The following is a 27,734-nucleotide window of genomic DNA, read 5'->3' as shown; positions in this document are numbered from 1 at the left end:
CAAATAAAACCCCTCTTTAAAATGAATCCTTCTGTGTTTAGGTCTGAATCGTTTTATAACTAAAAAAGGACCATAATAGCATGTGCGAACAGTGGACCCCAGGACGGGCGCGCTCTCCCAGCCCCCGCCTTCGGTCCCCGGGGCTGCAGGCACCCGAGTCACTTCTGTGAGTCACTGAAATGAGTGGCTGCTGAGTGCCGGGCGCCGGGACCGGACTCTGAGCGGTGGGGTCAGCCCCAGGCCCCGTGCGGACCGCAGGCTGGCCGCTAGCAACTCTTTTCATCTATTGCCCTTCTAGTCGGGGTGTGTTTTCTGTTTACCCTGATACGATAATGGTATAGTTGGAACCTTTTTACGAAAAAACAAATTCCCAAAAGATGACAAGAGCAGGTGGCTGCAGAGCCCTGGTCAACCCGAAGGTTTTACGAGGATGAGCGTAAAAACACACCGTCCCTGACGGCCGAGCCGCCGTTCTCTCTCCTTCAACGCAGCATTGAGATACCCGCCCCCGCCGGGGAGCCCTTCTTCCACGTGGCTTATAACCTTGGAGAAGTTCCACATAAATGGGTGGTGGTAAGGAGAGCCGGACCCAACGTGCCGTGCTGTCTCCGAAGTACAAAGATAAAGGGAGATTGTGGAAAGAGCATAGTCCGTTTTCTTGAAAAGAGGAACAACTTCCAAAAAGTTTTCTTTTAATAAGGGTAGAGAAAAAAGGTCTTCATTTCATAAATGAGCCTGTTTCTAACATTGGCAACTGCAGAGACATTGCCCTGTATACCTGCGCAGGTCGGGCACCTCTGTATGAAGGGATTCTTGTGCAAAGCCACCGATCTGTTCAGTTTGGGGAAGTCACAGCTGTACCCCCGCCACTATTTCATGCACCGTGACGGGTCATTCTTCTGAATCCCCGATTTGCTCAGTTTTGCCCTTATGTGGGTGCTTTTTAATTCTTTCACGGCCGTAATTTTAAAACAAGGAAAGGCGTGTGAGGGAACCCGGTAGGGGGGGCTGGCGGTCGGCCAGGAGACTGTCGCCTCGGGGAGAGGCCGCTTCGGGTCGCACCTGCTCTGACGGCCCCCTGGGCGGGGGATGTGTTCTCGGGCCCGGTCGGCCGCGCGGCCGCTGGAGGCAGTTGCGCCTCTGGGTAGCGTGGCAGCAGGGGAAACGGAACTCGGCGGCCCGGTTCAGAAAACGCCGTGTGCCCTGGAGGGCAGAAAGAGCAGAGTCCTGGCAACCCGACGTGCCCCGACGAGCACCTGCCTGACACGTAGAGGAAGGGGTGGTGACTGGCTAACGCTTTCCTGATAACCATTTGTCCCCCGAGCCAAATTGGGGTTCGCCTAAGAGTGACCGCAGGGCCACCTGTCGCCTCTCGCGCTGTGGTGGTGATGGCGTTTGGAAGAGTCGTGGAGGTGTACGCACGTCTGTGTCCGCACACGCGTAAGGATGCGTGTGTCCCTCTATCGGCTGCTGTGGCGGCTGCGTTCCCAGGCAGCGGCCCTGCGGGTCTCGGTGTCTGTCCCGTGCTGAGCGTGTCCCAGGTGGCCTCTCGAATGACTGCGTCAACGACACGGACTGTTTACGCGCAGAGAGTCTTAACGGCTGGGTCTGACGGATGAATACGACAAATCCGTCCACCAAGAGGTGACAAGAGGCCGCACTGGCTCTCACGGCTCCAGGCCTGGAGGCCCGGCCTGCGGCGCGCACCCGAGCCTCGCGGGGGTCCGACTGGACCGTCCTCTCATTTCCAGCTGTTTGCTCTCTGGCCCCACGGGGAGGAGTGGGAGGGGTGGGTTTTAAAGCGATTGGTGTAGATCTTGGAAAAGGTAATGAAATCTAGCAAAAGAGAATAGACCTTTTTAAAAAAGATTTGTTTATTTATTTATTTATTTGAGAGAGAGCATGGGGGGAGGGCCGGGGGGAGAGGGAGAATCCCCAGCAGACTGCCGTGCTGAGCGGGCGCCCCAAAAGGGGCCAGAGTCGAATCCCACAACCCCGAGATGATGAGCTGAGCCAAAATCAAGAGTGGGCACCCAGCCGACGGAGCTCCCAGGCGCCCCGGAAATGGGCTTTGGTGTAACTGTGGTGCTTTTGCATTCTGGATTCGTGTTTCCAGAGATCTGCTGCAGTATTCATTTAGCAAACAATGTTAATGTCGTTCGTCGGAAACACCTGGAATGGCTGTGTAGAGACCTCATTACTCAGTACCGTCCGAGATCTCTAACGCGGCTGTGCTCGCCCTTGAGGCTGAATTCTGACGGTCCACAGACCCAGACGGCAGTTGTTCACCGGGCACACCTGTTCCTGCTTTTACTGCTGTGTCTTGTAATGGCCCGGTCCTGCGACCTTTCTAAAACCACCTCTTGCGTAGTGGGTTCTCGCTGTGCAAACGTGGGCGGAAGGGGGATGGCTTCGGAAGCCTTGTGAAATAGAGGAAACCTTTCTACTTCAAAAAAAAATACAAGTTTGTTGGGTTTTTGTCTATATGAAGTAAATCCTAAAGAACTTTGTGTCTCAGACATCTACCATTATCTGGTTTACACCTTTAAAGGCATTTACACTTCCCAGCTCTAGAGAGTAGCGTTTTCACATTGTTATTGACGGTTTCTTTACCTCAGTAGGTATTTGTCAAGGACTTCATGTAGTTCAGTAGGAAGACGTCCTGTTCCAAACGTGTGTGTGTGTGTGTGTGTGTGTGTGTGTGTGTTTCCAGGTAGGCGATGTAAAGTGAACCAGTAGGGAGCCTACCACAGGAATGGAATGGATTCAGATTTGATTAAAAGAGGAAAGTTCCAGACATTTTTTTTTGATAAGTAAAAGGGTAATGAGTATAATATATAATTCAAGGGAACCATTAAGGCTTATTTGGTTAATGATGAGAAATCATTTCATCTTGCACTTTGTCCAGTAAAGGAACTCCCCCACTCTAGGACTTGACTGTGGAATTAAATATCAAAACAGACTTCCAGGGGCGCCTGGGTGGCTCAGTGAGTTAAAGCCTCTGCCTTCGGCTCAGGTCATGATCCCAGGGTCCTGGGATCAAGCCCCGCATCGGGCTCCCTGCTCAGTGGGGAGCCTGCTTCCCCCCACCCCCCGCCTGCCTCTCTGCCTACTTGTGATCTCTGTCAAATAAATGAATAAAATCTTAAAAAAAAAAAAAAACAGACTTCCATAGTAAAGAAAGAAAGCAGCATCTCCTACAAGTGACCTAAAAGTAACTTCCTTTCCCTCTGGCTACGTCTCCAAGTAACCCATGACTTTCCTGACCCTTTTTTGCCTGAAGGAGTCTTTGGGAGAGAACAAGTCAGTTTTAACAGGCAGAGGTCAAGTCCACAAAGAGTTCTGTCTTGGGACCTCACCTTTCCTGGAGCTGGGTACTTCACTCCCTCTCAGTCCTCATATCAGCCCAGGGAGCTAAGCTCTTCATTCCAGTTACCGGGGGCAGCTGGGAAGCAGTAGAAGCCACATTTGAACCCAGATCACAGCCTAATGAGCACATTTCTTGCACAAAACCACATTGTTCCCAAAGTAACCACTGCTACAACAAAAACACATTCTGCTTTCTGATTTCGTGCTTTTCCCTCCTATTCGTTTGCAGAGACCTGGCATTACCCATAAACAAGGAACGTGGTTATGATAAATGGATAAACTTACTGAACATTGTGTATTGGCTTCTTTTTTTTTTCAAGATTTTATTTATTTATCTGACAGACAGAGATCACAAGTAGGCAGAGAGGCAGAGAGAGAGAGAGGAGGAAGCAGGCTCCCGGCCGAGCAGAGAGCCCAGTGCGGGACCCGATCCCAGGACCCTGAGATCACGACCTGAGCCGAAGGCAGAGGCTTTAACCCACGGAGCCACCCAGGCGTCCCTGTATTGGCTTCTTTTGAGGCAGGTTCTCTTTACGTGCGGGGGAAGTTGGCCCCTGGCAGCCCAAAGCCTACGTCTCCACTGCTCGTGTTCCATCAAGGGGAGAGGAAACCTCTCACAACAGCCGGTTACGGCTCACAACCACAACTCCGGTTGTTTCCGTGTGGGTCTCACGCTCACCACCTGAGTTCTGTGCCCAGAGCGACAGGATGCCAGAGTCGGCTGGTCCACACAGTGTGCCCGCCCTCGCGTGAACACAGTGATTTGAAGCCCCACCAGAACCCCGTGGATTAGTTCCGCCGACGGAAGATGCAATTTCGGGAAGAGGGGATAGAGAATAAACCGAAACAACCCCTTACCTGTGCCGGACGGGAAGCCCTTGATGGTCACAGTAAAAACTTTCATGGCACCGGTCTGAGAGTCAAGAAGCGGTTCCAGTGTCTTCCCTGCCACTTCCCGTCAGCCGAATGCCGCCGCCTTCTGCCTCCATAGCCCTGTTTGTAAAAGGAGGGGGTAGGACTAGACGATTTCTAGTTTCACTTGTGTGGAGCTCTGTTACCCATCTACCTCTCCCACAGCACGTTTGTGTATTAGCTGCAAGTGCTCAGAAGGGATGGGAAACATTCGGGTGAGCACCGAAGCTGTGAAGAAAGATGACGGAAGCAACTCGGGCCTATTTAGATTTGGATATATTTTTTCCTTCTGTAGAATTAATTTCACTGCTAATCAGGAGAAAGAACAGTGCAGCACTTCCCTTGGTTGGAAATAAGTAAGGAGACACTTAAAAAATTGGCTTTCTAATGTGAGGACTTGGACTAAATACATTTGCTTGGCCTTGAGGTCTTTAAGGAGTGAATTCCCTGCTCTAATGCTCTACAGTTCCCTGAAATTAACCATTCACGCCTGTTCCCTGCGCCAAGAAGAAGCCATGCTTGATCACATCGGATACTCAACAACGAACTCGGTTTTCTTCTCTGGTGCTGCAAGTCTGGGTCACCCCTTTGACATTCCTGAACTCGATTGACAAATGCCCCCTCCCTGCCTGAGAACAACAGGGGCCTTTGAAGAGGAGCCCGCGGTCACGGACGCGGCAGGGAGAGAAAGAGGTCATCGAAACAGAAACAATCACGCAGCTGATGCTGAGAGGTAAGAGCTTCTCTACGTTCTGCCCTTGGAAACCAAAGTAAGGATCACAGAAGAGAATGGGGTGGATGTTGGGGGGGAGGGGAGCTGGAGAGCTGGAAGACACGTGGGTGAAAAGCTTGTCAATACTGTCTTTCTTCCGTGGCCATAATAGCGTTGTTCACTCACCTCAGAGAGCTGGGCTTTCGCAGCAGGGAGAGACAGCGCAGAGGAGTTCACTTGGGTTTGTGCATCTTGTTTTTAGCCAGATGTTGCTCAGGGGGGATGTGGCGTAGATACTCACGAACGTTAGCGCGGCTGGGCCTCGAAAGCGGGCTAGTGACTGCTCCGCAGCGTTCGCTGACGTCTGTGGCGTCCCTCCTTCCAGCATTTGATCGCCCTCCGGCTTCCCGACCGGACCTTGAGCTCCAAGAGCAGAGCCGCACATTGTCCGTGGGGCTGAGCTTATGGCTCGGCTTCCAGAAGGGGCTCGATGAATAGATATTGAATGGAAGAATGTCTTGTGATTCAAGAGGACTTGGAAAGCTGCAAAGGGCCACAGAAGGGACAGGCCTGGGTTGGTCTCGGTGCTCTGGTGCATTTTCGAGTATATGCTCTTAACCTGAGAATTAGGAAGTAAAGGCCCTCAGGTGGCCTGGCCATCTCCCACGCCTAGTGTCCTCCTGCCGAACTGTAGCACTCTGTTAAGGGTGCTCAGGAAATGTGGGAAGTCTTAAGTAAAAGGGCTGGGGGCTTTGTTGAAGGAAAACCCCTCACACCCATCACATCCAGAGCAATAGAATCATTCATTTTATACGAGCAGGTGTCTCCCTCTTCACTGCTATAAAATCTCACTGAGAAATTTTTCCAGGCCATTTAATCTAGAAAAGGGGAAGCCGACCCTTCTGTGACTAGAGCAAACTGAGAAGACTAATTTTCTCTCTCCTTTTTTTTTCCTAGGATTTTATTTACTTATTTGACAGAGAGAGAGATCACAAGTAGGCAGAGAGGCAGGCAGAGAGAGAGGGGGAAGCAGAGAGCAGAGAGCCCGACACAGGGCTGGATCCCAGGACCCTGAGATCATGGCCTGAGCCAAAGGCAGAGGCTGTAACCCACTGAGCCACCCAGGCGCCCTCTCTCTCTTTTTTTAAGATTTTATTTCTTTGACAGAGATCTCGAGAGGGAACACAAACAGGGGGAGTGGGAGAGGGAGCCGCAGGCCTTGGGCAGAGGATGCAGGCCTCGATGTGGGCCTTGATGTGGCCTCCATCCCAGGACCCTCGGACCATGACCTCAGCGGAAGGCAGACGCTCAACCACTGAGCCCCCCAGGGGCCCCGAGAAGCTAATTTTCTATCAAGCCCACGGTGCTCCAATCTCTCAAAACCAACCTTCTAGTCATCTTGGAGGCGAACTTCCCAACTTCGTGCTCCCCGGAAACCAATGGAAAGCCTGTGAGTGGTGCTCCCTCACCGAGGCGCACAAAGACTGTTTGCATTTGAAATTGTTTTCCCGGCATCCAAAAGGCAATGTCCCCTCCCGGCCGCTGGACTTCCACGCGGGCTGCAGGGGGCGTCCCTTCCTGGGGCCCGGGAGGGGCCTTGAATGACGGATGAAGCTGGCCGCTGGTTCGGTTTCGCGTTCCCTGCTGCGGCTACGGTTTGTTCTTGGAAGGTCTGGATCCCTCCAGCCTGCCCACCCTGTTCTGCTTCTTTTCCCAGTCTGGGGTTCCCCAAATGCACCCCGGCTTCCAGGCCGGGCCGGTTTCGCGACGGCGTCAGTCCACCCGTCTAGGGTGAGTGGAGAATAATGACATCCCCACGACATGCTGTGCGCGCTCGTTGACGACCGAGACGGTGACTCGGCCCGGTGCAGGAGCCCGCCCCAGCCACCGGGCACCGGCTCACAGTCTTCTTCAGCTAAACCCGGACCCCATCCTGTGTGATTTCAAACTCCTGGGAAGGTCCCGTCCAGGAGACCTCAACCTGCTCAGCACCCGTGCGCCTCTGACCTCCGCATCCCCAGCAAGGCCGCTTCTGTAACCCCGCGGCCTCATTTTGGAATGGACCATTGGAGACTCCTCCCGAGGTAGGTCTTCGGCCCCAAATCCCGCCCTTGGAGCGCAGTGCCCACTGCTTCCTTCATTCTCGTCGCCTAACAAGCAGAAAGCTGCTCTTCGGCTACTCTCAAGACCTCGCGGCCTTCGATTCCTCTACTACACGAGCTCTTGGCTTCCTTCTGGTCACATCTCGTCCCCCCTCCTGGACTCGCACAAACTTCTCTCTCACCACCACCGCCGCGACCTGGCTCTCCTGCCCTCCCGTCAAGTCCCCACCCCACTTCAACTCCGATGTCCCCCCGGACTGCCGAGTGACGTTGTAGAACCCTAAGCGCAGACCGAAGCCATCACGAGCTCGGAGCGTCCACCCTCAGTCGGGCCTCAGTCTGGCTCCCCGGCCTTGGAAGGGCCCGTGGTCAGCTCCTCCTTCGTCCTGCTCGGCAGCTCCGGACGCCTCCATCACTTTTCTCTACCAAATTCCCACCATGCGCACCCCGCAGGTGATCCAACCCTCCCTTCGGAGGAAATGGGCCATCGGTGGCGTCCCCCCTCACTTGACTGATTCTAGAAGCTTTATCTGCCCTCGTCTTCATTCTCTTCTGGTCTCCAAGAACAAGCGGTCCCTCTGCCCAAAGTGCAACCATCTGATCCCCTGACCCCAACCTGCTTAACCCTCTCCCCAACCCCAGAAACCAGCTCCATCAAGCAACCCACTCCTTGTGGTTCTGAGCTTTGACCTTTCGGTGTCTTTCCACGAGCCCACAAGTGTGCTCAAACCCCTCTGATCTGAACACTCAGACACACACTCCGTGTTGCTTCTCCATCCTTCTCTTCACCGCCAAGCTTCTTGGAAAATTGATTTATATCTATGTGCTACGCTTGTCTCCTCCTCCTTATTCTTAAATTTCTGTTCCCGTAACTCACTGGAAAGGCCTTAGCAAGGGGTCAGCGGTGACCTTTGTGTGCAGCGGCTCCTCCTTCTCCCTGCTTCTCTGTCACACTTGGTTTTGTGACTCCCGCGTCTGGCTGATTCTCCCGCCTCTTTCGTCTTCTCAGCCTACATCAGGGGCTTCTCTTTCTTTTCTTTTTTAAATTTCATTTATTTATTTGCCAGACAGAGATCACAAGTAGGCAGAGAGGCAGGCGGAGAGAGAGGAGGAAGCAGGCTCCCCACGGAGCAGAGAGCCCGATGCGGGGCTCGATCCCACGACCCCAAGACCATGACCCGAGCCGAAGGCAGAGGCTTTAACCCACTGAGCCCCCCACGTGCCCCAAGGGCTTCTCCTCCTTTGCCGTTCTCAGGCACAGGAGTTCCTAGAATCCCACCCAGAGTCTTTTTCTACCTTCCCAGGACAACGGCTTCTGCTGTCATGGGTTTTACTGTGCTGAACTGCGACTGAGTTGTTCTCTTCCAGCCCAGATCTTCGCTGGTTCTAGGCCCATATAGTCAAAAACGTACCGAACAGATCAAGCTGAGCGTCTGACAGAGCAGGGCTTCTTTTTCTTTTTCTTTTTTTAGGATTTTATTTATTTATTTGAGAGAGAGAGAGAATGAGAGCGAAAGAGAGCAGAGAGGGAAGAGTTCAGAGGGAGAAGCAGACTCTCCGCCAAGCAGGGAGCCGATGCGGGGCTCGATCCCGGGACTCCGGGATCATGACCTGAGCCGACGGCAGTTGCTTAACCCACTGAGCCACCCGGGCGCCCTTTTTCTTTTTTTTAACTCGCTCTTGCTTCTTCAGTCCCAGTCTCCAAAACGAGGATGAGAATGATAATGGTGATGATGATGACGGTTCATGTTTATGGGCTCCTACATGCCAGACTCTGTGTTAATCCTTAGTTGCCACGAGAATGCTATGAAGTACGTATTATTACCCCTATTTTACAAACATGCTCATAAGCACAGATTTAGTAGCTCAATAAACGACACTGTCTTTCTCTTGAATCCTAAGTCCAGACAGCCAAAAAGAACCCTGGTTTTTTCCTTCTCTTTCGTGCTCAGTTACGCGTCAGTCCTGCTGGCCCTTCCGTGCCAGGCTCTGTGGGTTTGCCGCAGTTCTCCGTTGCCTCTTCTCCGGGATCTGTGCCTGTGTCTTTCTTCAGATCCTCCCCATCATTGATCGGACTCTGAAAATAGTGCCCCAACTGGGCCTCTTGCCTTCAGTCTTTCCTCTCTCTACCCCCAATCCAGTCATTTTCCACACTTTCACCAGAGTGGCCTTTCTTAATGCAAGTTTGATCAGATTATGATGCCGCGTAAGACCTTTCCAGGGCCCCCCTCACCTGCCACATACTCTTCCCGCACGACGTTCCCGAGACCCGTCCACCTGCACGCGCTGCCCGCGGCATGCCATTTCAGCTTCCTGTCCCACTGTCTCCCTGCTCGCACTTCCGATACTCCAGACATCTCTCTAGATGCCGAGTGAAAAAGCTTTTGCTCGCCCTACTTTCTGTGCCTGGAATGTCCTCTGCCATATTTGCCTAGTAAACCACTCGTCCTTCCAAACTGTGCTCTCTCCAATGCGGCAGCCGGGAGACACACGTGGCTGTTAAGGGCTTGACACGTGGCTAACCCGAGTTTTGAGATGTGCTCTGCTCTAACTATGAACGACGGATGTTGTAGGTACAGTGTGGGGAAAAAAGTGTAAAAGTCTTAATAACTTCATATTGATTACACAGTGAAAAGATAATATTTTGGGTAGACTGGGTTAAAGAAACTATTACATTTATTTTTTCTACTTTTTTAATGTGGCTACTGGAAACCTTTATACACGTGGCTTGGGTTTGTGGTGTGCACGATATTTCTACCTGATAGTGCTCCTTGACAATTCTCACTTGGCAAATTTAACCAAGGAGACAAAAGACCCGTACACTGAAAACTACAAAACGCTGCTGAGAAAAATTAAAGAAGACACATAGAAAGACATCCCATGTTTATGGATTAGAGATTTAAGATTGTTAGGATGTCAATACTAACCAAAGTGATCTTCAGATATATTGTAATCCCTATCAAAATCCCAGTGCAATTTTTTGCAGAAAGGGAAAAATCTATCCTAAATTCATATGGGATCTCAACAGATCCCAAATGGCCAAAATAAAAAAGAACAAAGTTGGAGGTCTTATACTTCTTGATTCCAAAATGTGCTACAAAGCTACAGTAACCAAAACAATGTGGCACTGGCCTAGAGACAGACATACAGACCAATGGAAGAGAACAGAGAATCTAGAAATAAATCCTTGAGTATATGGTCAAATGCTCTCCACTAAGGGTCCCAAGATCATTCAATAAAGAAAGAAGATTCTCTTCAACAAATGGTGTTTGGAAAACTGAATATCTACAAGCAAAAGAATGAAGTTAAACCCTCATCTTACACTAGATACAAAAATTAACTCCAAATGGATCAAAGACCTAACTATCAGAACTAAAACTAATACTTTGAAAAAATAGGGGCAAAGCTTCATGACACTGGAGTTTACAGTGCTTTCTTAGATACAATACCAAGAGCTCAGGTAACAAAAGTAAAAATGGGTAAATTGGACTACATCAAAATTTAAAACTTCTAAGCATCAAAGGACACAATCAACAGTGAAAAGGCAAACTTTGGAATGGGAGAACGTATTTCCAAACCATTTAATCTAATAAGGGGTTAATATCCAGAGTATATAAAAAACTCTTATAACCAAACAACAACAACAAAAAACTCGATTAGAAAATGGGCGCCTGGGTGGCTCAGTGGGTTAAGCCTCTGCCTTCGGCTCAGGTCATGGTCTCTCCTGGGATAGAGCCCCGGGTCGGGCTCTCTGCTCAGCGGGGAGCCTGCTTCCTCCCTCTCTCTCTGCCTGCCTCTCTGCCTACTTGTGATCTCTGTCTGTCAAATAAATAAAATCTTAAAAAAAAAATGGGCAAAGGACTAGGATAGATGCTTCTCCAAAGATGACATACAAAGGGCCATCAAGCCCATGAAAATATGCTCAACATCACTGACTATTAGGGAAACGCAAATAAAAACCACAGCGAGGTATTACCTCACACCCATTAGGACGGCTGTAATCTTAAAAAAAAAAAAAAATCCAAAAAACAAAACCAAAAATCCCTAACAAAAATAACAAGCATTAGGATGTGGGGAAACTGGGTCTCTCACACATTGTTTGTGGCCATGTAAATGTTGCTGCTGCTGCTACAGAAAATAATATGGAGTTCTCCCCAAAATTAAAAACAAAATTACCATAAAATCCATCAATACTACTTCTGGGTATAGATCCAAAAGAACTGAAGGCAGCTTCAAAGAGATAGTTGTACCCCTATGTTCGTAGTAGCATTATTCACAGTAGCTAAAAGGTAGAAGCAACCCAAGTGTCATTGTAGGATTAATGGGTTGGCAAAATGTGGTATATACCACAATGGGATAGTATTTGGGCTTGAAGAGGAAGAAAAGTCTGACACATGCTACCACCTGGATGAACCTGGATGACATCATGTTAAGTGAAATACGCCAGCCATACAGAAAGACACACACTGTATGATTCCACTTATATGGAATATCCAGTGTAGTCAAACTCATAGAAACAGAAAGTACCGTGATGGTTGCCAGGCTAGGGAGAGGGAAAAGTAGGGTGTTGCTGTTTAATGAGCATAGAGTTTTAGTTTTGCAAGTTGAAAAAGGTCTGGAGATTTATATATTTATTTTATTATTATACATTTGACAGTACTAAACCGAGCATTTAAAAATGGTTAAGATTTATGCATATTTTACCACAAATTTTAAAAAAAAACTAAAAATCAAGTTAAAAAATCCTACTCGGGGGGCACCTAGGTGACTCAGTGGGTTAAAGCCTCTGCCTTCGGCTCAGGTCATGATCTCAGGGTCCTGGGATGGAGCCCCGCACCGGGCTCTCTGCTCCACTCTGCTCTCTGCTCTCTCTGCCTGCCTCTCTGACTACTTGTGATCTCTGTTAAGTAAATAAAATCTTTAAAAATAAATAAATAAATAAAAATAAAAAAATAAAAAGACCAACTTCTTAAAAAAAAATCCTACTCAGCTATTACCCCTCCCCTTACACTATTACTTCCTTTGTGCCTCCATTTTATCTTGTACGTATCACATTTTTGGTAATGACTTGTTTGACAGGATAAGGCTTACTATCCCATTTGCCCCCATTAAGGGTGAGAGGAACACTCATCCAATTCTGGGATGTTGCCCAGAAGCTAAGAAAATATACTAAAGTCTTTTATGAAGACCTTAGATGGGAAAATGGACAGTAGCCTTGATGGCATAATATGCTACCGGGGACTGTCGTTAGACAGTCATTATCAGCAAGAGTACATCTTATACCGGCAGCGTTTTCACTCTGAGATCGGATCTGGAAGAACCACTTTCCTTCGATCTTCCTTTTGCAAGCAGGATCTGAAAGACCTAAACAATGCTGCCCCTGACCCACGACACATACCAACATCCCCTTCTCCATACTAAGTCCAACCTGCTGACATGACTGGCCCGACCCAGTCGGACTCATTGGAGGGAAGAGAGGAAGAGGTTCATTCAAGACAGATTCAAGACAGAATGGCTTACCCTATAGATAATGTACCAGGGGTCAAGTAAAGAACTGTTTCGGTGCTTCCGCCGGACTCCGGGTCTGTATGCTTGACGTCTAACAAGTTTGTTTTTCTTCCGATCACGGACTGAACCTTCCCGCCCTTCCTCGGCCATTGCCAAGAGGTTGCATGTGTTTGCTCTGTCCTCCTTCCCAGATGAGGAGCTCCTTCAGGGCAGGGACTGAACCTTATTCATCCTTGTATCCCCAGTGTCCACTGGCCCTGGCACATAGCAGGTGCCCACTACGTCCCAAAGGACTGAATGGCTAGACTGAGTGTGGGGGGAATCATTACAACAACCCAGGGATTTTCGGCCAAGTCACTAGTCCACCCCTGAAAGGACAGTCTGGATTACAGACCCGCAGGCAGAACGTGGGTGGGCATGGGAAGGAGGAGACTCATGTGGGGGAAAAGTGGTTCATCAGAAAGCCCAGGTTGAGCGGCCAATGACACCGACACCCTCTAGTTTCCTGTTCTGTTCGGTGCCAACAGTGCGCGGCTGGTCGCCAGGAAATTTCCTTCTGTTCCGGGGTTTCAGCTCCATCTGAAGCGCCACCGTAACAGTGTCCCAGCGGCCCCGATTCCAGAGCAACATCTGCTCCCTTGTAAAGCGGACGTCTCCGTGTGGCTGATGGGGCGGGCTCGGGGGTGACTGTCGGGCGCCGGACTTCTGCCCCTTCGGGCTGTCAGCTCTTTGTAATTGGCGGCCCTTTCCCAGACCCTGGGACGGGATTCCTAACGTGGGGTGACCTAAACGTCAGCTTTATATGTGGACACACGGTTACGTGTGCGGTTACTCGTGGGCACACGGTTACGTGTGCAGTTACTCGTGGGCACACGGTTACGTGTGCGGTTACTCGTGGGCACACGGTTACGTGTGCGGTTACTCGTGGACACACGGTTACGTGTGTGGTTGGTTACTCGTGGGCACACGGTTACGTGTGCGGTTACTCATGGACACACGGTTACGTGTGTGGTTGGTTACTCGTGGACACACGGTTACGTGTGCGGTTACTCGTGGACACACGGTGACGTGTGCGGTTACTCGTGGGCACACGGTGACGTGTGCGGTTACTCGTGGGCACACGGTGACGTGTGCGGTTACTCGTGGGCACACGGTTACGTGTGTGGTTGGTTACTCGTGGACACACGGTGACGTGTGCGGTTACTCGTGGGCACACGGTGACGTGTGCGGTTACTCGTGGGCACACGGTGACGTGTGTGGTTACTCGTGGGCACACGGTGACGTGTGTGGTTGGTTACTCGTGGGCACACGGTTATGTGTGCGGTTACTCGTGGACACACGGTTACGTGTGTGGTTGGTTACTCGTGGGCACACGGTGACGTGTGTGGTTGGTTACTCGTGGGCACACGGTGACGTGTGCGGTTACTCGTGGGCACACGGTTACGTGTGTGGTTGGTTACTCGTGGACACACGGTTACGTGTGCGGTTACTCGTGGGCACACGGTGACGTGTGCGGTTACTCGTGGGCACACGGTTACGTGTGTGGTTGGTTACTCGTGGGCACACGGTTACGTGTGTGGTTGGTTACTCGTGGACACACGGTTACGTGTGCGGTTACTCGTGGGCACACGGTTACGTGTGCGGTTACTCGTGGGCACACGGTTACGTGTGTGGTTGGTTACTCGTGGACACACGGTTACGTGTGCGGTTACTCGTGGGCACACGGTTACGTGTGCGGTTACTCGTGGGCACACGGTTACGTGTGTGGTTGGTTACTCGTGGGCACACGGTGACGTGTGCGGTTACTCGTGGGCACACGGTGACGTGTGCGGTTACTCGTGGACACACGGTTACGTGTGTGGTTGGTTACTCGTGGACACACGGTGACGTGTGCGGTTACTCGTGGGCACACGGTTACGTGTGTGGTTGGTTACTCGTGGGCACACGGTGACGTGTGCGGTTACTCGTGGGCACACGGTGACGTGTGCGGTTACTCGCGGACATAGTGGGGCTCCTTCAAACTCACAGAATTCGCAAGTTGGGAGGAAGCACAAAGTAGCTCCGCTCCCGGGAAAGGAACCTGTGTCCGGAGGGCCCGGCGGGGTCGCCCCGACGTCCAGTTCCGAGGCCTTTCCCTGCTTGCAGGCTGGAGGCGCGGCCGGTGCCCCTCGCGTTCCCACAGCGGGGCCCGCGGACCGCGCACGGAGGAGGGTGAGCGGACGCCGGCGTCGGGGGCGCGTCTCCTCGGGACGTCGTGGGTGACTCTGCCGAGGGCCCCCTCGCGGCGTCTGGCCCCCGCGGGCTCACGGGGCGTCGGGACAGGCCGTCCGGGGGCCGCGCAGGGGCCGCGTCTGTCGCGCGTCCGACGGCACCGGGACCCCGGGGAGCGTGGGGCGGAGCTGACCGCGGCCCCCCCCGCGCGGACGGCACACGCGGCGGCCCGGCGCGGCCCCCGGAGAAGCGCAGGACCCGGGCCGAAGGGAACGCGGCGCCCGGAGGCGCAGGAGCCGCGGACGCACCGGGGCGCGGGGTCGGGGCAGCCCCGGACGGCGGGGGCCGGAGAGCGTCTTCCTCCCGGGGCCGCGGGGTGCGGACGGGCCGGAGCGGCGCGGGCCCTCCCCCCGGCCCGGCCCGGCCCCCCCCCGCCCCTCCGCTCCCCCCGGCCCCCCCGCCCCGGCCCGGGCCGGCCCGCGGCGCTGCGGTGACCCCCCCGCAACCGACGCCGGCGCCGGGACCCGCATCCTGGGCGCGCGCGGAAAGCCGGAGGCGGCGCGGAGGAAGCAGGGAAGGGGCGGGGCGGGCCGGGGAGGCGGGGCCGGGAGAGCAGAGACCCCCCCCCCCCGCGGCCAACGAAAGGCCGACGTCCCCGCCCCCCGGGAGAGTGGGCGCCCGCGGAGCCCGCCCGCTGTCGCTGTCCCCGTCGCCGCCGCGAGCGCCCCGCTGTCCAGCCACGCCGGGCCCGGGCGCCGCCGCGGGGCACGTGCCGCACCGCAGCGCCGAGGGGCGGGCCGGGCCGGGGGCGCAGGGCGCGGGGCGGGGCGGGCGGCGGCGCGTCGTCCGGAGGAACGTGGGGCTGCGGGGCCCGCTGCACGCGGCCGCCCTGTACTCGCTGGCGCTGGTCCCCGCCGCGCGGCCGCTCACGCTGCTCCGGGGTGAGTCCAGACCCCGACCCCGGCCCCGGCCCCGGCCCCGGCCCCGCTGCTCGCGCCGCGCTCGTCGGTCCTCGGGCCGGGCCGGGTCTGCGTCCGGGGGTCGCTGCGGTGCCTCGCCCGGGGCCCGGCGGGTGGGCGGCTCCGCGGCGACAGCGGAAGGGACCGGAGCCCGCGGCCGCGCTGTGCGCCCCGGAGCGCCGCTGGGCCGGGGGGGGGGGGCGGGGACGCCGGTGTCGCCCGCGCGCGTCCTCAGGCTCTTCCCGGGCCGCGGACCTGGGCTCCGGGTGAAGGAGGTGACGGCGGCGGAGGAGGGTGGACACGCCGGGCGCGGAAACGGCCTTGATTTCCACGCATGACGGGGGGAACCCGTTCGCCTCCCGCGCCCCACGGGCTCCCGCGCCCCAGTCCGCGGTGTCCGGAGCCCCCACCGGCCCCACAGGTGGCCCCAGAAGTGGCTCCGCGACATCGCTCCGCCCCAGCACAGAGCGGGACCGGAACGCGGAGTCGCCTCCAGGCCCGCCCTTCTCCGGCCCGGGCGGGGCTGTGGCCGCACCTGTGGCTGCTGTCCCACCCCCCGCGTCCCACCCCCCTGAGTCCCCCCCCCCGCGTCCCCCCCCCCCCGCGTCCCACCACGCCGCGTCCCACCCCACCCCCCGCGTCCCACCCCCCCCCGCGTCCCACCCCCTCTGCGTCCCACCCCGTTGCGTCCCACCCCCTCTGCGTCCCACCCCGTGTCCCACCCCCTCTGCATCCCACCCCCCCTGCATCCCACCCCGCTGCATCCCAGCACCCCCCTGCGTCCCACCCCCTCTGCATCCCACCCCCCTGCGTCCCACCCCCTCTGCATCCCACCCTCCTGCGTCCCACCCTGTTGCGTCCCAGCACTCCCCTGCGTCCCACCCCCCTGCGTCCCACCCCCCTGCGTCCCACCCCTTGCGTCCTAGCACTCCCCTGCGTCCCACCCTCCTGCGTCCCACCCCGTTGTGTCCCACCCCCTCTGCGTCCCACCCCCTGTGTCCCACCCCCCTGCGTCCCACCCCCTCTGCATCCCACCCCCCCTGCATCCCACCCCGCTGCATCCCAGCACCCCCCTGCGTCCCACCCCCTCTGCATCCCACCCCCCTGCGTCCCACCCCGTTGCGTCCCAGCACTCCCCTGCGTCCCACCCCCCTGCGTCCCACCCCCCTGCGTCCCACCCCGTTGCGTCCTAGCACTCCCCTGCGTCCCACCCTCCTGCGTCCCACCCCGTTGTGTCCCAGCACCCCCCTTGCTGGCGGGGCCGGGGAGGGGGAGCTCAGGGCTGGGCCGCCGCGCCTCTCGCTCGCCCATTCCCTGCCCTAAGTCGCTGTCCTCTGAGCCACCTCGCAGGTCCCCCTGGTCCCAGTGACTGGTCTGGGCTTCAGTCACCTGGGGCGGTAGCTGGGGCAGAAGCCCGGGCAGTGATACTGGGGGCTGAGAAGGTGATGAGGTAATCCAGGAAGCCCTTTTAGATGCCGATTGGGGGATCCTCAAGGAAGAAACACAAACTACTTTTATTTCCAGGGGGAAAAGGGAAGAAAATACAGAGACGACTTCCTGCAAAGCTTATTTGGAATAGTGCCAGCTTCGCGCCCCGGTTGAGAAAGGGCCACGGTGCTCTCAGCCTTCCCTCCGGACCCTGCAGGCCCTGCCCTTGGAGCAGATCCCTCCAGAGCCCCTTAACTCTTAGGGGGTGTGGCTGAGAGAGGGACAGGGCCTGGACGGATGGCGAGAGGGTCAGGAGTCTTGGGGAATCCGTGGGAATCTTTTTCCGCCTTCGTGTGAGCTCCATGTGCAGCCCCGGGGCTGGGGTTCAGAACCCCTTTACCTAGAGCCACTTGCTCATCCTCGGACTGAGCCAGCCGGGTGCCTGCCCCGGCTGAAGCCTTTTTAAGTCCCCGGAAAGCTCCTGGCGGCCCTCTGCTCGCGCCTGCCCCACGGAGCGTCTCCTCAGCTCTGTGCCCTCCTCGCCAGCGTCTCGGTGATTGTGTCTTGGCTTCGCTCTTCGCGTCTCTCATCTCCCCATGACTAGATGTAAGATGTTCAGCCACGGCTTCATGGACAGGCCCCCACAAGGCCACCGACAGCCCTTAGCGCTGCCCCCCAGTCTCCAGGGAGCCCCTGCCTCCCTTTCCAGGCCTGGGACGCGGCCGGCCCCCCGGCCCCCGCGAACCCGGGCTTGGCCTTCCCGAGGGCAGGGTCAGAGCGAGCGCGTGGAGCCGTGAGTCTTGGAACACGTGTGTGTCGGTGCCCCCAGGACGCCCCGCGGGCTCCACTCTGTGCAGCCCCCAGACCCCGCGGACCCCGGCGCCGCACCAGGAGCCGCTCAGACGGGGCCTCCTGTCCAGGTTTGCCAAGTGGCCTCGGTCCTTTCCAGGCTGTTCTCTGGGGTGAAGACAGCATCTTTTTTCTGGAAGACCGTAGCCAGCGGACACCTCCCTCAGCCCGGAGGCCTTCGGCTTCCCGGGAGCAGGACCGCGGCTTCCCGCGGCGGGCGGCGCGGCCGGCCCGGGGTCTGGGGGCTGCACCGCCTCCGGCCGCGGCTCCCCCATCAGCGCTGCTCTCTGGGGCTCGGTCTCCCTGTGCTTCAGCAGGAACGGGAGGGAGGGAGGAAGCACGAGCAAAGCAAAGCAAAGGAGCAGTGGGGCTGTTGTGCTTCAAAGTCCAAAATGTTGACTTAGACCCGTGCTGCTCAGACGGCTGTTCTGTGACGGCCGGAGACAGAGACCGGCGGGGAGCGGCTGTGCTGAGCCCCGGGCTCCGTAGGGTTATCTTGAGGGGCAGCCCTGCGCCCCGAGCCGCCCAGTCTGCCCCGTTTCACCACCCCCGTCCCGGTTCCGTCTAGCGTTCGGGCCGAGCTCACGCTCTCACGCGCCGCTCGTCCTCCTCGCGGCGTGAGTCGTCAGGGAAATCGGCTCAGCCCGTCCCTCGCTCGCCGCCCTTGGCCCCGGGTGAGGCCGCCCTGGAGACGAGGGCACCGATGCCGCGCGCCCGGCAGAGACTGAGGTGTGCGGCGGGTGGAGAGGCGTCTGCGGGGTGGTGGGATGTCGTCCGTGAGAGATCCGTCGTCGTGCAGGCCAGCCTCCTCCCCTGCCTAGTCCCCCACCTTCTTCCGACTCCCCTTGGGGCCGGGGCACCGCTTTCCCCTCTTGTGCCTCCCCGGGCAGCCGTCGGAGCAGGTGCTCTCCGTCCCCGCAGGCCCCGACGGAGGACAGAACGCAAGCTCCAGCTGGAGGACAAACCTTTACCTCATACAACAGGGACTGCTTTAAGAGTTTTGGGCCAAAGACCCAGTTAATCCAGGCCCTGAATCCCGAGAGGAGGGGAACAGAGGAGCCGGAAGAGGCAGTCATGATGCTACGAGTCCTGGGCTCCCTTCCAGCGAGCGCGGCCTCGCCTGTCTCCAGGCATTCTGGCTGTTGGTTTCCAGAAATGTCAGGGACTTTTCTGGTTTCTCTCTAAGTGTCATCCGGGTCCCCTAAACGTGTCCCGTGGTGACGTCATGGCTTTTCTTTTTCATCTTTGCACTGTGCAGGTCTAAGGCGTGAAGAGCCGCGATTGGCTCTGCTCCCTTCTTCCGTCCTGCCCGGGGGCGGACATGGCCATCGTGGAGGCATTGCGGGAATTCCCGGGTGCCGGCTGGACTCTCCGGTGGGGTTTAGACTCTGGGGAGGAAGCGGGCTGGGGGCTGGGGGCGTCCGGAGAGGCTGGGGTTTGGAGAGTGCTGGTCCACCAAGCCTGTGCCGTTCCGAGAGGTGCCTGAAGAGGACCTGTCTTCTGTCAGGGGTTCCCTTCTGCCCTGGAGTCGACGTGCCTCCACGACGTGGGATGGTCCGGATGTCTTTGTGGGTTGTGCTGCTTTTTCTGTCGAGTCTCTGAAGTTGTTGGGGAGCCTCAAGAAAGTGTTGGCCTCGGACTTCTGCCTTGCCTCCCCGTTTCCTAGGGTGGCGGCTCGGGAGCACCTGTCCTGTCCGGACAGGAATCCCTGCTCCCCCGCTCCCCGTCCACATGACCTGGGGCGAACTGACATCTCCGAACTTCAGCTTTCTTGCCTGTAGAATGGGTGTGTCCGTACCTCTTGCTTACTGGGTTGTGAGGGTTCAATTTGAGATTTCGTGTAAATCACAGCACAGTACCTGGCCCTTGGTTGGTGCTCCCTGATTATTAGCTGCCGTCGTTATTGGTCCTGATGTTGCTCGTTTTCTTCAGAAGAAGGGGAAAATACCCTCTCGCAGCACGATGAACTCTGCACTGGCACAGAACTTGGCTCTGTCGCCTCTCTTGCGTGGAAGAGATTGCTTTGGCTTTGGAAACAGAGGTTCTTCCTCAAAGTTTCCAAAGAGAAATGAACACAAGTCTCTCCTAGGCCTTCCCCCCCCCCCGCCTCTCCCCACCCCCACCCCTGCCCTTTCCTTCCCTTAGATTTTCTCTCTGCCCTCTTTTTCCTCTAAAAGCTCACTATTTCATAGATAAGCATCTTTTGTCTAGCTGACAACTCACCTGGTCCTTAATGTTTTCTTCGGGGTTTTCTTGAGCACAACCAGTTACAAGACCCACTTACTTCTTGAAATCTCTTAGGGTCTTAGTTTTGACTTGATTTTTCCTCCCATCCCTATCTTGAGTCATGTTTAAACAAACAAACAAACCATCTTAATGCCCAGTTAAACTATTAAAAAACCAAAAACCAAAAATTAAACCCTGTAATTCCCAGTCCATTGTTGCAACTCCTGCATTTTTAACAAATGGGCAGACGCTAAGCGCTTCTGCACTCAGGGCTGGCGTCCAGCAAAGCCGGAGAATAGAGTATGCTTTGGCTGACGTCACAGTCCTAACAAGCGTAAATAGAGGTTTGAGGTTAACATTATTAACTCAGTTTTTTCCAAGACTGGTCAAGGTCACTGCAGACTGTACTGTGACCTTGAAACGAGTGGTGCCGCAGAGGAGAAACCTGGGCCCGAAGCCCGGCACCGCCTGCTGGTTCAACTTCATACATGTCCCCTTCCAGCTTGGGAGCCCCGTCCCCATCTGTCTGTGGAAGGGGGACAGGAACACTGCGCTGAAGGTTGTTTGCAGACCTGGAGCGCCTACGAAAGTGCCTGCCAGAGAGTAGACACTCGGTGCTACCGACTGGCATCGCCCCCCAGGACGGGGGCCGGCCCTGGCATCGTCCTCTGTTTGGGGCTTGGAGCACTTGTGGCTCGCACACAGACACGGCCTTTAAATCCAGACGTCCGACCGTGACCTTGCCCTAGCGTGTTTGTTCTTGCCTTGCCTGGTTTTGTGGACGGGACACAATTAAAACAATTGCCTGGAAGAGCCGCTGATCCATTTACGAAAGGAGAACAGCCGTGGTGGCTCCTTAGGGTTCTGTGAAACACAGCACCGTCTTCGGGTGACGTCATTCTCGTTGAGTGTTTGTTTTGACGTGCGGTAGTTTCTGGCTGTGCCTGCCTGTGGCTACCGGGATGCATAGTCTTGCTGGCCCCGAGGTTAAGAGGGTGAGCCTTGGAGTGAGGGTCTGGGATCAGCACCCAGTTCCACCCCCACCAAGTTCAGCCTTGGGCTGATCACTCACCCTGCTGACCTTAGTGTCCCCAAGTGCACAGGGAGGTTAAGTGAGAGGCCAGCGGTAGGCCATCGGGTCGCGGCGGGAGTGAAATGAAACGGTAAAGAACTTGGCCTGGCGGTGATGAGCGCAGGGTGACGTGCGGAAGTGATGAATCCCTGTGTTGGACACCTGAGACCGATACGGCACGGTGTGTTCGCTCTACTGGAATTAGAAAAAAAAGAAGAAGAAGAAAAGAAAAAGAAGAACTTGGCCCGGAAGTCAGCTCCGAGGAAACGTGAGCTCCGGGCCCCGCACGCCTTCCCGGGGCACTTCCTTCTCTCCTTCCCTCTGTTGAGCCTTTGGAGGCCGAGCCTTGCCCGTCCCGCCTGCTCATCGTCGGGAAGCACTGGTCTCGGGGTCCAGGCCTTCTACTCTGAGTTTATTTCCTCTGGCAACGGGATGGTGGCTCCAGCAGTGGGTTCGGCCGACCTCCCCCGTGAGTGCGCCTCCTTCGTTCATGACGGGCGTGAGGGGCCGTGCGGGAGGGCCTCGCAGTTGCACAAGCAGTTGCGGGTTCATCCAGCACAAATTCCTTCATTTTTTCCATTCCAGTGATTGTCCAGACCAGCCGCACATCAGAACCCCTGGGGACCCTTTACAGTTTCTGGAAGCGAGGCCCTCACCCAGGCCTGCCGAATCGCAGTCTCGGGTGATGCTTTGCCTTCCTCTTCTGTTCCTGCTTTTGTTTGTTGGGTTTTTCTTTTTTTTCCCACTCACGTATTTCTGATGCACAGCTGGGCTGAGAACCATTATTTAATTCCCTCGTTCAGTGACATTTACCCCTCAGCCACTCCCTGCCTGGCTCCGGTGCGGTCCTGGACCTGGTGGCACTTAGCGGCCAGTCGGAGGGACAGACGGGCGCACCAGTGATGAGAGCGACGCAGTCTCACTTACAGAGCCCCTGGTCTGGGGGAGTTGAGGAGGAGGCCCGGGGCTGACTGGCGGCCCCGGGGTTTGGAGGAAATAGCCCTGTGGCCACAGGCAAGAGTGGGGGCAGAGCTGGGAGGGGAGGAAAGACAGAGCAGGGTGGTTCGAGGACCTGATGGTCCCGCGAGGCTGGAGGTGGTCAGGGGCCGGATCCAGGGAGGAGGATTGTTCCCGAGCCGCAGGAGACGGGGCTGCCCTTCCGCCCCTGCCTGACTCTCCCCTTCTCCTCTCGGCCCATCCCACACACCAACAACTCCTGCTCTGACGGAGTGGTCTGCAGCGAAGTTCTTAGAGCAGACGCTTGCCGGTGGGACGAGCGAGCCTGAACTTTCCCAGGAGAGACGCTGGGGCGCGCCTGGCGTAGTGGCCAGCAGGGAAGGGGCGTCTCCTTCAGGCCTTTCCCTGCTCTTTACTCTTCCTTGTTTCTAAAAGGTACGTGTGTGAGGGGTCTTGTCCTTAGGCCGCTTGCTCCCTCGAGCCTCCGTTTACACAGCCGGTTCTCCCCAGCCCTCACCGCAGCCTCGGTGCGTCCTCCTTCCTGCATCCTGGTTCCCGCTCCTGCGGCCTGGGACGGCTTAGCGGGCTCTGGATCCCGGCAGGCTGCGGTCCGCGGACCGGCGGCGTCAGCATCACCTGGGAGCTTGCTAGAAACAAAGACGTCCAGACCCCGTCCTGGACCTGTCGAATCAGGTCCTGCACTTTAATAAGGTCTGCGAGTGACTCACCTGCATGCTACAGTCCAGCAGCACCGCCGCCAGTCCCCGCAGGCCGGCGGACCGGAGAGGCCGGCACCAGTGGGATTTGCAATCCTTCCTTCTTTCTTTTGTGGGCCTCCTCCCCTTTGCCTCCCCTCCTCCCCTCTGCCTTCCTGTAGCTTATTTTAGAACATGCTGGGATCCTGCTTCTCTTGCCAGCCAAAGGCTGTTGCTAAAATCTTTCAGCCGGCAGCAGCAATGTTTAATTCATGGGCTGGAAAATTAATTTTATTTTCATGAATAGAGCTGGGGACAACAACGGGAAGGCTCCGTGCACAGCCCCTGGGATTCCGCTTGTCTGTTTAACAGGTGACCTGGTAGAGGTGAGGAGGCCTCAGGGGAGGGCTGTCTTCCACAAAATTATGAAGTAAATTGTATCAGTTAGGTCGCTTTTGGCCCCAGATAGCACAATACTCCGCTTTAAGTGGTTTAAATGATAAGGAGACTTTCTAATTCCAACTGATAACCAGTCCCGAGGTAGGGCACCCATCCTCAGCGGGTTTTACTTCTGCCTTGGGGGCCCTGTCCAGTGTAGTTTTCCTCGTGGTGCCAGGATGGCTGCCAGAGCGCCAGGCGGCACAGGGGAGTCACAGCAGTGTCCTACAGAAGAGAGAGGATGTCCCTTCCTGAGATCTCATCAGAGAGAAAATGCTTCCCGGGCCCCTCACAGCTCGTCTCCTCCAGCCTCACTCGCAGGACTCCGTCCCGAGTGCCTTGTTAAACCAGTCCTTGGCAAAGGATTGGTCAAGGCTGGCCACTCAGCCGCACGTGGTGGGGTGGCAGGAGTGGGGGGTTAAGAGGCAGACGAAACCCAGGCTCTGCTCAAAGGAAGACGATGGCTTGGCTGTGGACAGCCAACACCTCTTCCCCAGGGGCCTCCTTCACTCCCTGTCACGACTTTCCCTCTTTGGTATCGCCTCCCGGAAAAGCTGCTGGTTTCATATCGTAGCGCACTCCCCCGCCCCTTTCCATCACATTAACTTTTCTCAAATCCTGCTGCCCTTGGAGTGAGCGTAAACGTTTGTGTTTTCCCTGAGGCTCTGCGCTCTGCGGCGGCGCTCCTGCCGCCCCCAGGACCCGGCACACAGCGCGGCCCGACCCACCGGTGCTGCGTGAGTGGGTGAAGGAGTAAATGAACGAATGTGTTTAATCACTGTGTGGCCTTTCTTTCTAAGGGAAGGTAAATTTTATTCTTTTTTTTTTTTAAGTATTTATTTGTCAGAGAGAGAGAGGGAGAGAGCACAGCAGGAGGAGCGGCAGAGGCAGGGGGGAGCAGGCTCCCCACTGAGCAGGGACCCCCCCCCAAAAGCAGGACTCTGTCCCGGCCCCCGGGATCAGGACCCAAGCTGAAGGCAGACGCTTAACCGACTGAGCCACCCAGGCGCCCCAGTGTTATTCTTGAACTTAAAAAATGTTTTCCCCTGTTGGAGAACTTCCCATGTGATTTGCGGGGAAGGGTTGTGGAGCGAGAAGCCTTTCTCGGTCCCTAGAAATCTACGCACCCCTCTGCCCGTATGGCCACCGTGAGTCACCCTGACCTCCCTGCGGAGCTTGCAGAACTCTGTGTCGCTCTCCGGGATTTTTACGGGCTGAGGTGGGGCGGGAGAGGTTTGCTAGATCCCCTTCGGAAGAACTGAATTGAAAAGAATATGGAAAACGAGTGACTTCAAATGTTTTTTAACCGAGGTTTCCCACGGCGACACACCTGCCCAGACAGCTTTCTCTGGTGGTCACCTTCTCGTCTTTCCGGTGACGCAGAACCTCGGTGATGAAGCCATGTCCAGATTTCCATTTTCTTGTTTTGAAAATGTTAAAAATTTTAAAAATTTTTAAAAATTTAAAATTTTAAAACGTACATTTAAAAGCCACTTACCCTCCCCCGGCAGGTACGTTTTTATTTGCTCAAACAACCTAGAAAGAGCCCTCGGACCCTCAGGGGGACACTGCTAACTGGGGGATCAAGGAGACAAAGCCATAGCTTCGGGCCGGAGATTTTGGAAAACCGGCTTTCAAGTGCTGCAGACTCGGAAGATGCCGGGGGCCGGGCTGTGGGGCGGCCCTTGTGGGGCGGCCTTGCGTGAACCCTTCGGGCTGAACCCGCAGGCATCCGTGCTCCCTCCGTGGCGCTGCCGGGTGCCTCGAGGCTCGTCGCTCCTCTCCTGGCGCATCCGACCTGACGCGATGGGGTGAGCGGGGTCCCGTGGAAGGTTCCTGAGATCGCCCTTGGGGGGGGACCCCAGGACCGATGGGCTTGGAAACCAAGGTTTGAGTTCATTGTCTTCCATCTCCTACCCTCACACTTCCGTTGTGTTGGTTTTCACGGGGTCGGTGGAAGAGACCGCGGCTTCTCGATGCCACGGGTGGGCGGCACAGACTGGTTCTGGGAGGGCCGTGACCCCTGGGGGTGTCGGGAGGGGGGGGCCGCTGAACACACTGCCCCAGGCACCCATGCAGGAGAAGTAAGTACAGACCAGACGAGGTCTGCTATCCCGTTCACCCACCAGGAAGAGGCAGCTAAATGCCTCTCCCACTAAACGCCGTCGTTGCTATAGCGTAAAAAAAGAAAAGTACCCTATGACCTACATGGGCCAAGTCACCTCCTTAGCATTCTCTACCTCACCGCCAAAAAGCATTTATCAGGGGCGCCTGGGTGGCTCAGTGGGTTAAGCCTCTGCCTTCGGCTCAGGTCATGATCCCAGGGTTCTGGGATCCAGCCCCACATTGGGCTCTCTGCTCAGCGGGGAGCCTGCTTCCCCCTCTCTCTCTGCCTGCCTCCCTGCCTGCTTGTGATCTCTGTCTGTCCAATAAATAAATAAAATCTAAAAAAAAAAAAAAAGCATTTATCAAACAAGCAGTTAATGACTTACAGTCTTGAACCAGGCACTTTGTAAAACAAGAGGAAACAAAGACCAGGCCTGGACCCTCATACCTTTTATAGCTCAGAGGAACAGCTGTCATTTCCCCAGTACAGTAACCACCTCAGTGTTCTCACAGCGTGGGAACGTAATGGAACACACCCCTTACTTCTTTAAAGGTTCCGTGCGTGAAAGCACAAATAAGTTTCTAAAACTTAACTGTTTCTTGGAGTAGTTCGTCACCCACTCCTCTAATAAGTATGCTCGCAGGAAGCTTTTGCAGATGGTTCCGATGCTGCTCATTTCTATTCTCAGCCTATGACTCGTTTGAGTGTCCCGGAAAGCATTTGTTTTGCCCTGAAATCTCTATAAGCAAGAGGAGCTACTTGTTAGCGAGTGTGAACAATGCCCACAGTGTTTCCCCTGTCTGTCTCCCACTCCCAAATCCGTTGTTTGGCTCAGGAGCTCTTGAGAAGTGGGTGAGTCGTTAACATCTTCGAGCGATGCTCAGATTCCTCCAGCGTCTTGACTCCATCCGGATCTCTGGGAAGAGTGAAGTCACTTACCCTCCGAGTATACACCGGCTATGCACCTCAAGTTGCCATGGCTCCCATGAGGATGGGAACAGACCACAATGACTAGAGCTGATATCCTTCACGCACAGAGCTGGCATTCAGTAACCGCGAGCCAGACTGAGTAGTGGCGCCTTCCCTGGTGCTCTGGAATTCCCAACATCCAGGAACGTAAGGGTCGGTGTCTGCATGCTGCGGGGCTTACAGCTAAATCAGTTCTGATTGGTTCTGATTGGTTGGTGCTCTGGCCACCGATTTTTACTATTACCTCTGCCTTTGCATCCTCTTGTTATATATCATATGAGCCGTGTGATCTCTGGCGGCTTTCTCACAATTCTATTCTAACCGAATGAGAACGTAAAAAAAAAAAAAAAAAAAAATCAGTCTGGGGGCACCTGGATGGCTCAGCCGGTCAAGCATCTGCCTTCCTTTTGGGTCATGATCCCAAGGTCCTGAGATTGAGCCCGTGTTGGGCTCCCAGCTCAGCGGGGTCTGCTGCTCCCTCTCCCTCTGCCCACCCCCTGGCTCGTTTTCTCTCTCTCTCTGTGTCTCTCTCAGATGAATAAATAAAATCTTTAAAAAAGTCAGTCTGTCATTCTGGCTTAAATTTACATCCCCAAAACCATTTAAGGAAGGGTGTTAGAGCCCAGTGTAAACTCTGGAGTTTGCAGTAACTCACCTGTTCCAATAAAAGCTCTTCTTGTGATAGGGGCCATGTGTGTTGGAAAGGGGATTTTTATTTTCTGGTTTATAACTGCTTCAGAGAGAGACAGAGCGAGAGAGCATGAGAGGGGAGGTCAGAGGGAGAAGCAGACTCCCCATGGAGTTGGGAGCCCGATGTGGGGCTCAATCCCAGGACTCCGGGATCGTGACCTGAGCCGAAGGCAGTCACTCAACCAACTGAGCCACCCAGGCGCCCTATAACCGCTTCTATGTAGGATTTCTCTCCTCCATTATTGATACGAATTGTACCATCAGAAAAAAATAACATTGCATGAGTCAGATTGTACAGGCCTTTCGGTGTTGGGGTTGGGAGGATAGGGCGCGCGGGGTGGCACCCCGAATTCGGGCAGCGCTCCGGGCTCACTCCTCATTGCGCCTGAGGTTGTACGCGGCGCGGGGCTCCCGGCTCGCTCAGGGTCAGTGCCTCTCGGGCCAGACTCCGGGCTGGGCGCAGGGAGCTTGTCTTCCAGGTAGAAACTTCCAGGTGCAGACGGAGCCCAGAGAACGGGGTCTGCGGCCCC

The 27,734-nt window shown here is 55.6% G+C and overlaps 1 protein-coding gene across 1 annotated transcript in view; it reads left to right on the top strand.

The window, feature by feature from the left end:
* Window positions 1-1,388: 1,388 nt before the first annotated feature.
* SCD5 (stearoyl-CoA desaturase 5) overlaps window positions 1,389-27,734 on the top strand; it is a gene marked incomplete at both ends in the record, with an annotated part of 152,836 nt that continues 126,490 nt past the window's right edge. Inside the window, 3 exon segments of the mRNA XM_080796392.1 lie at window positions 1,389-1,440; window positions 14,749-15,190; window positions 15,460-15,755. Coding sequence (XP_080652518.1) covers window positions 1,389-1,440; window positions 14,749-15,190; window positions 15,460-15,755 — 790 coding nt within the window.

The sequence above is a fragment of the Martes martes genome (assembly GCF_963455335.1).
Source record: "Martes martes genome assembly, chromosome: 2".
Taxonomy (NCBI): Eukaryota; Metazoa; Chordata; class Mammalia; order Carnivora; family Mustelidae; genus Martes; species Martes martes.
Note: the sequence above shows the minus strand (reverse complement) of the source record. Positions and strands in the feature narration are given on the sequence as shown.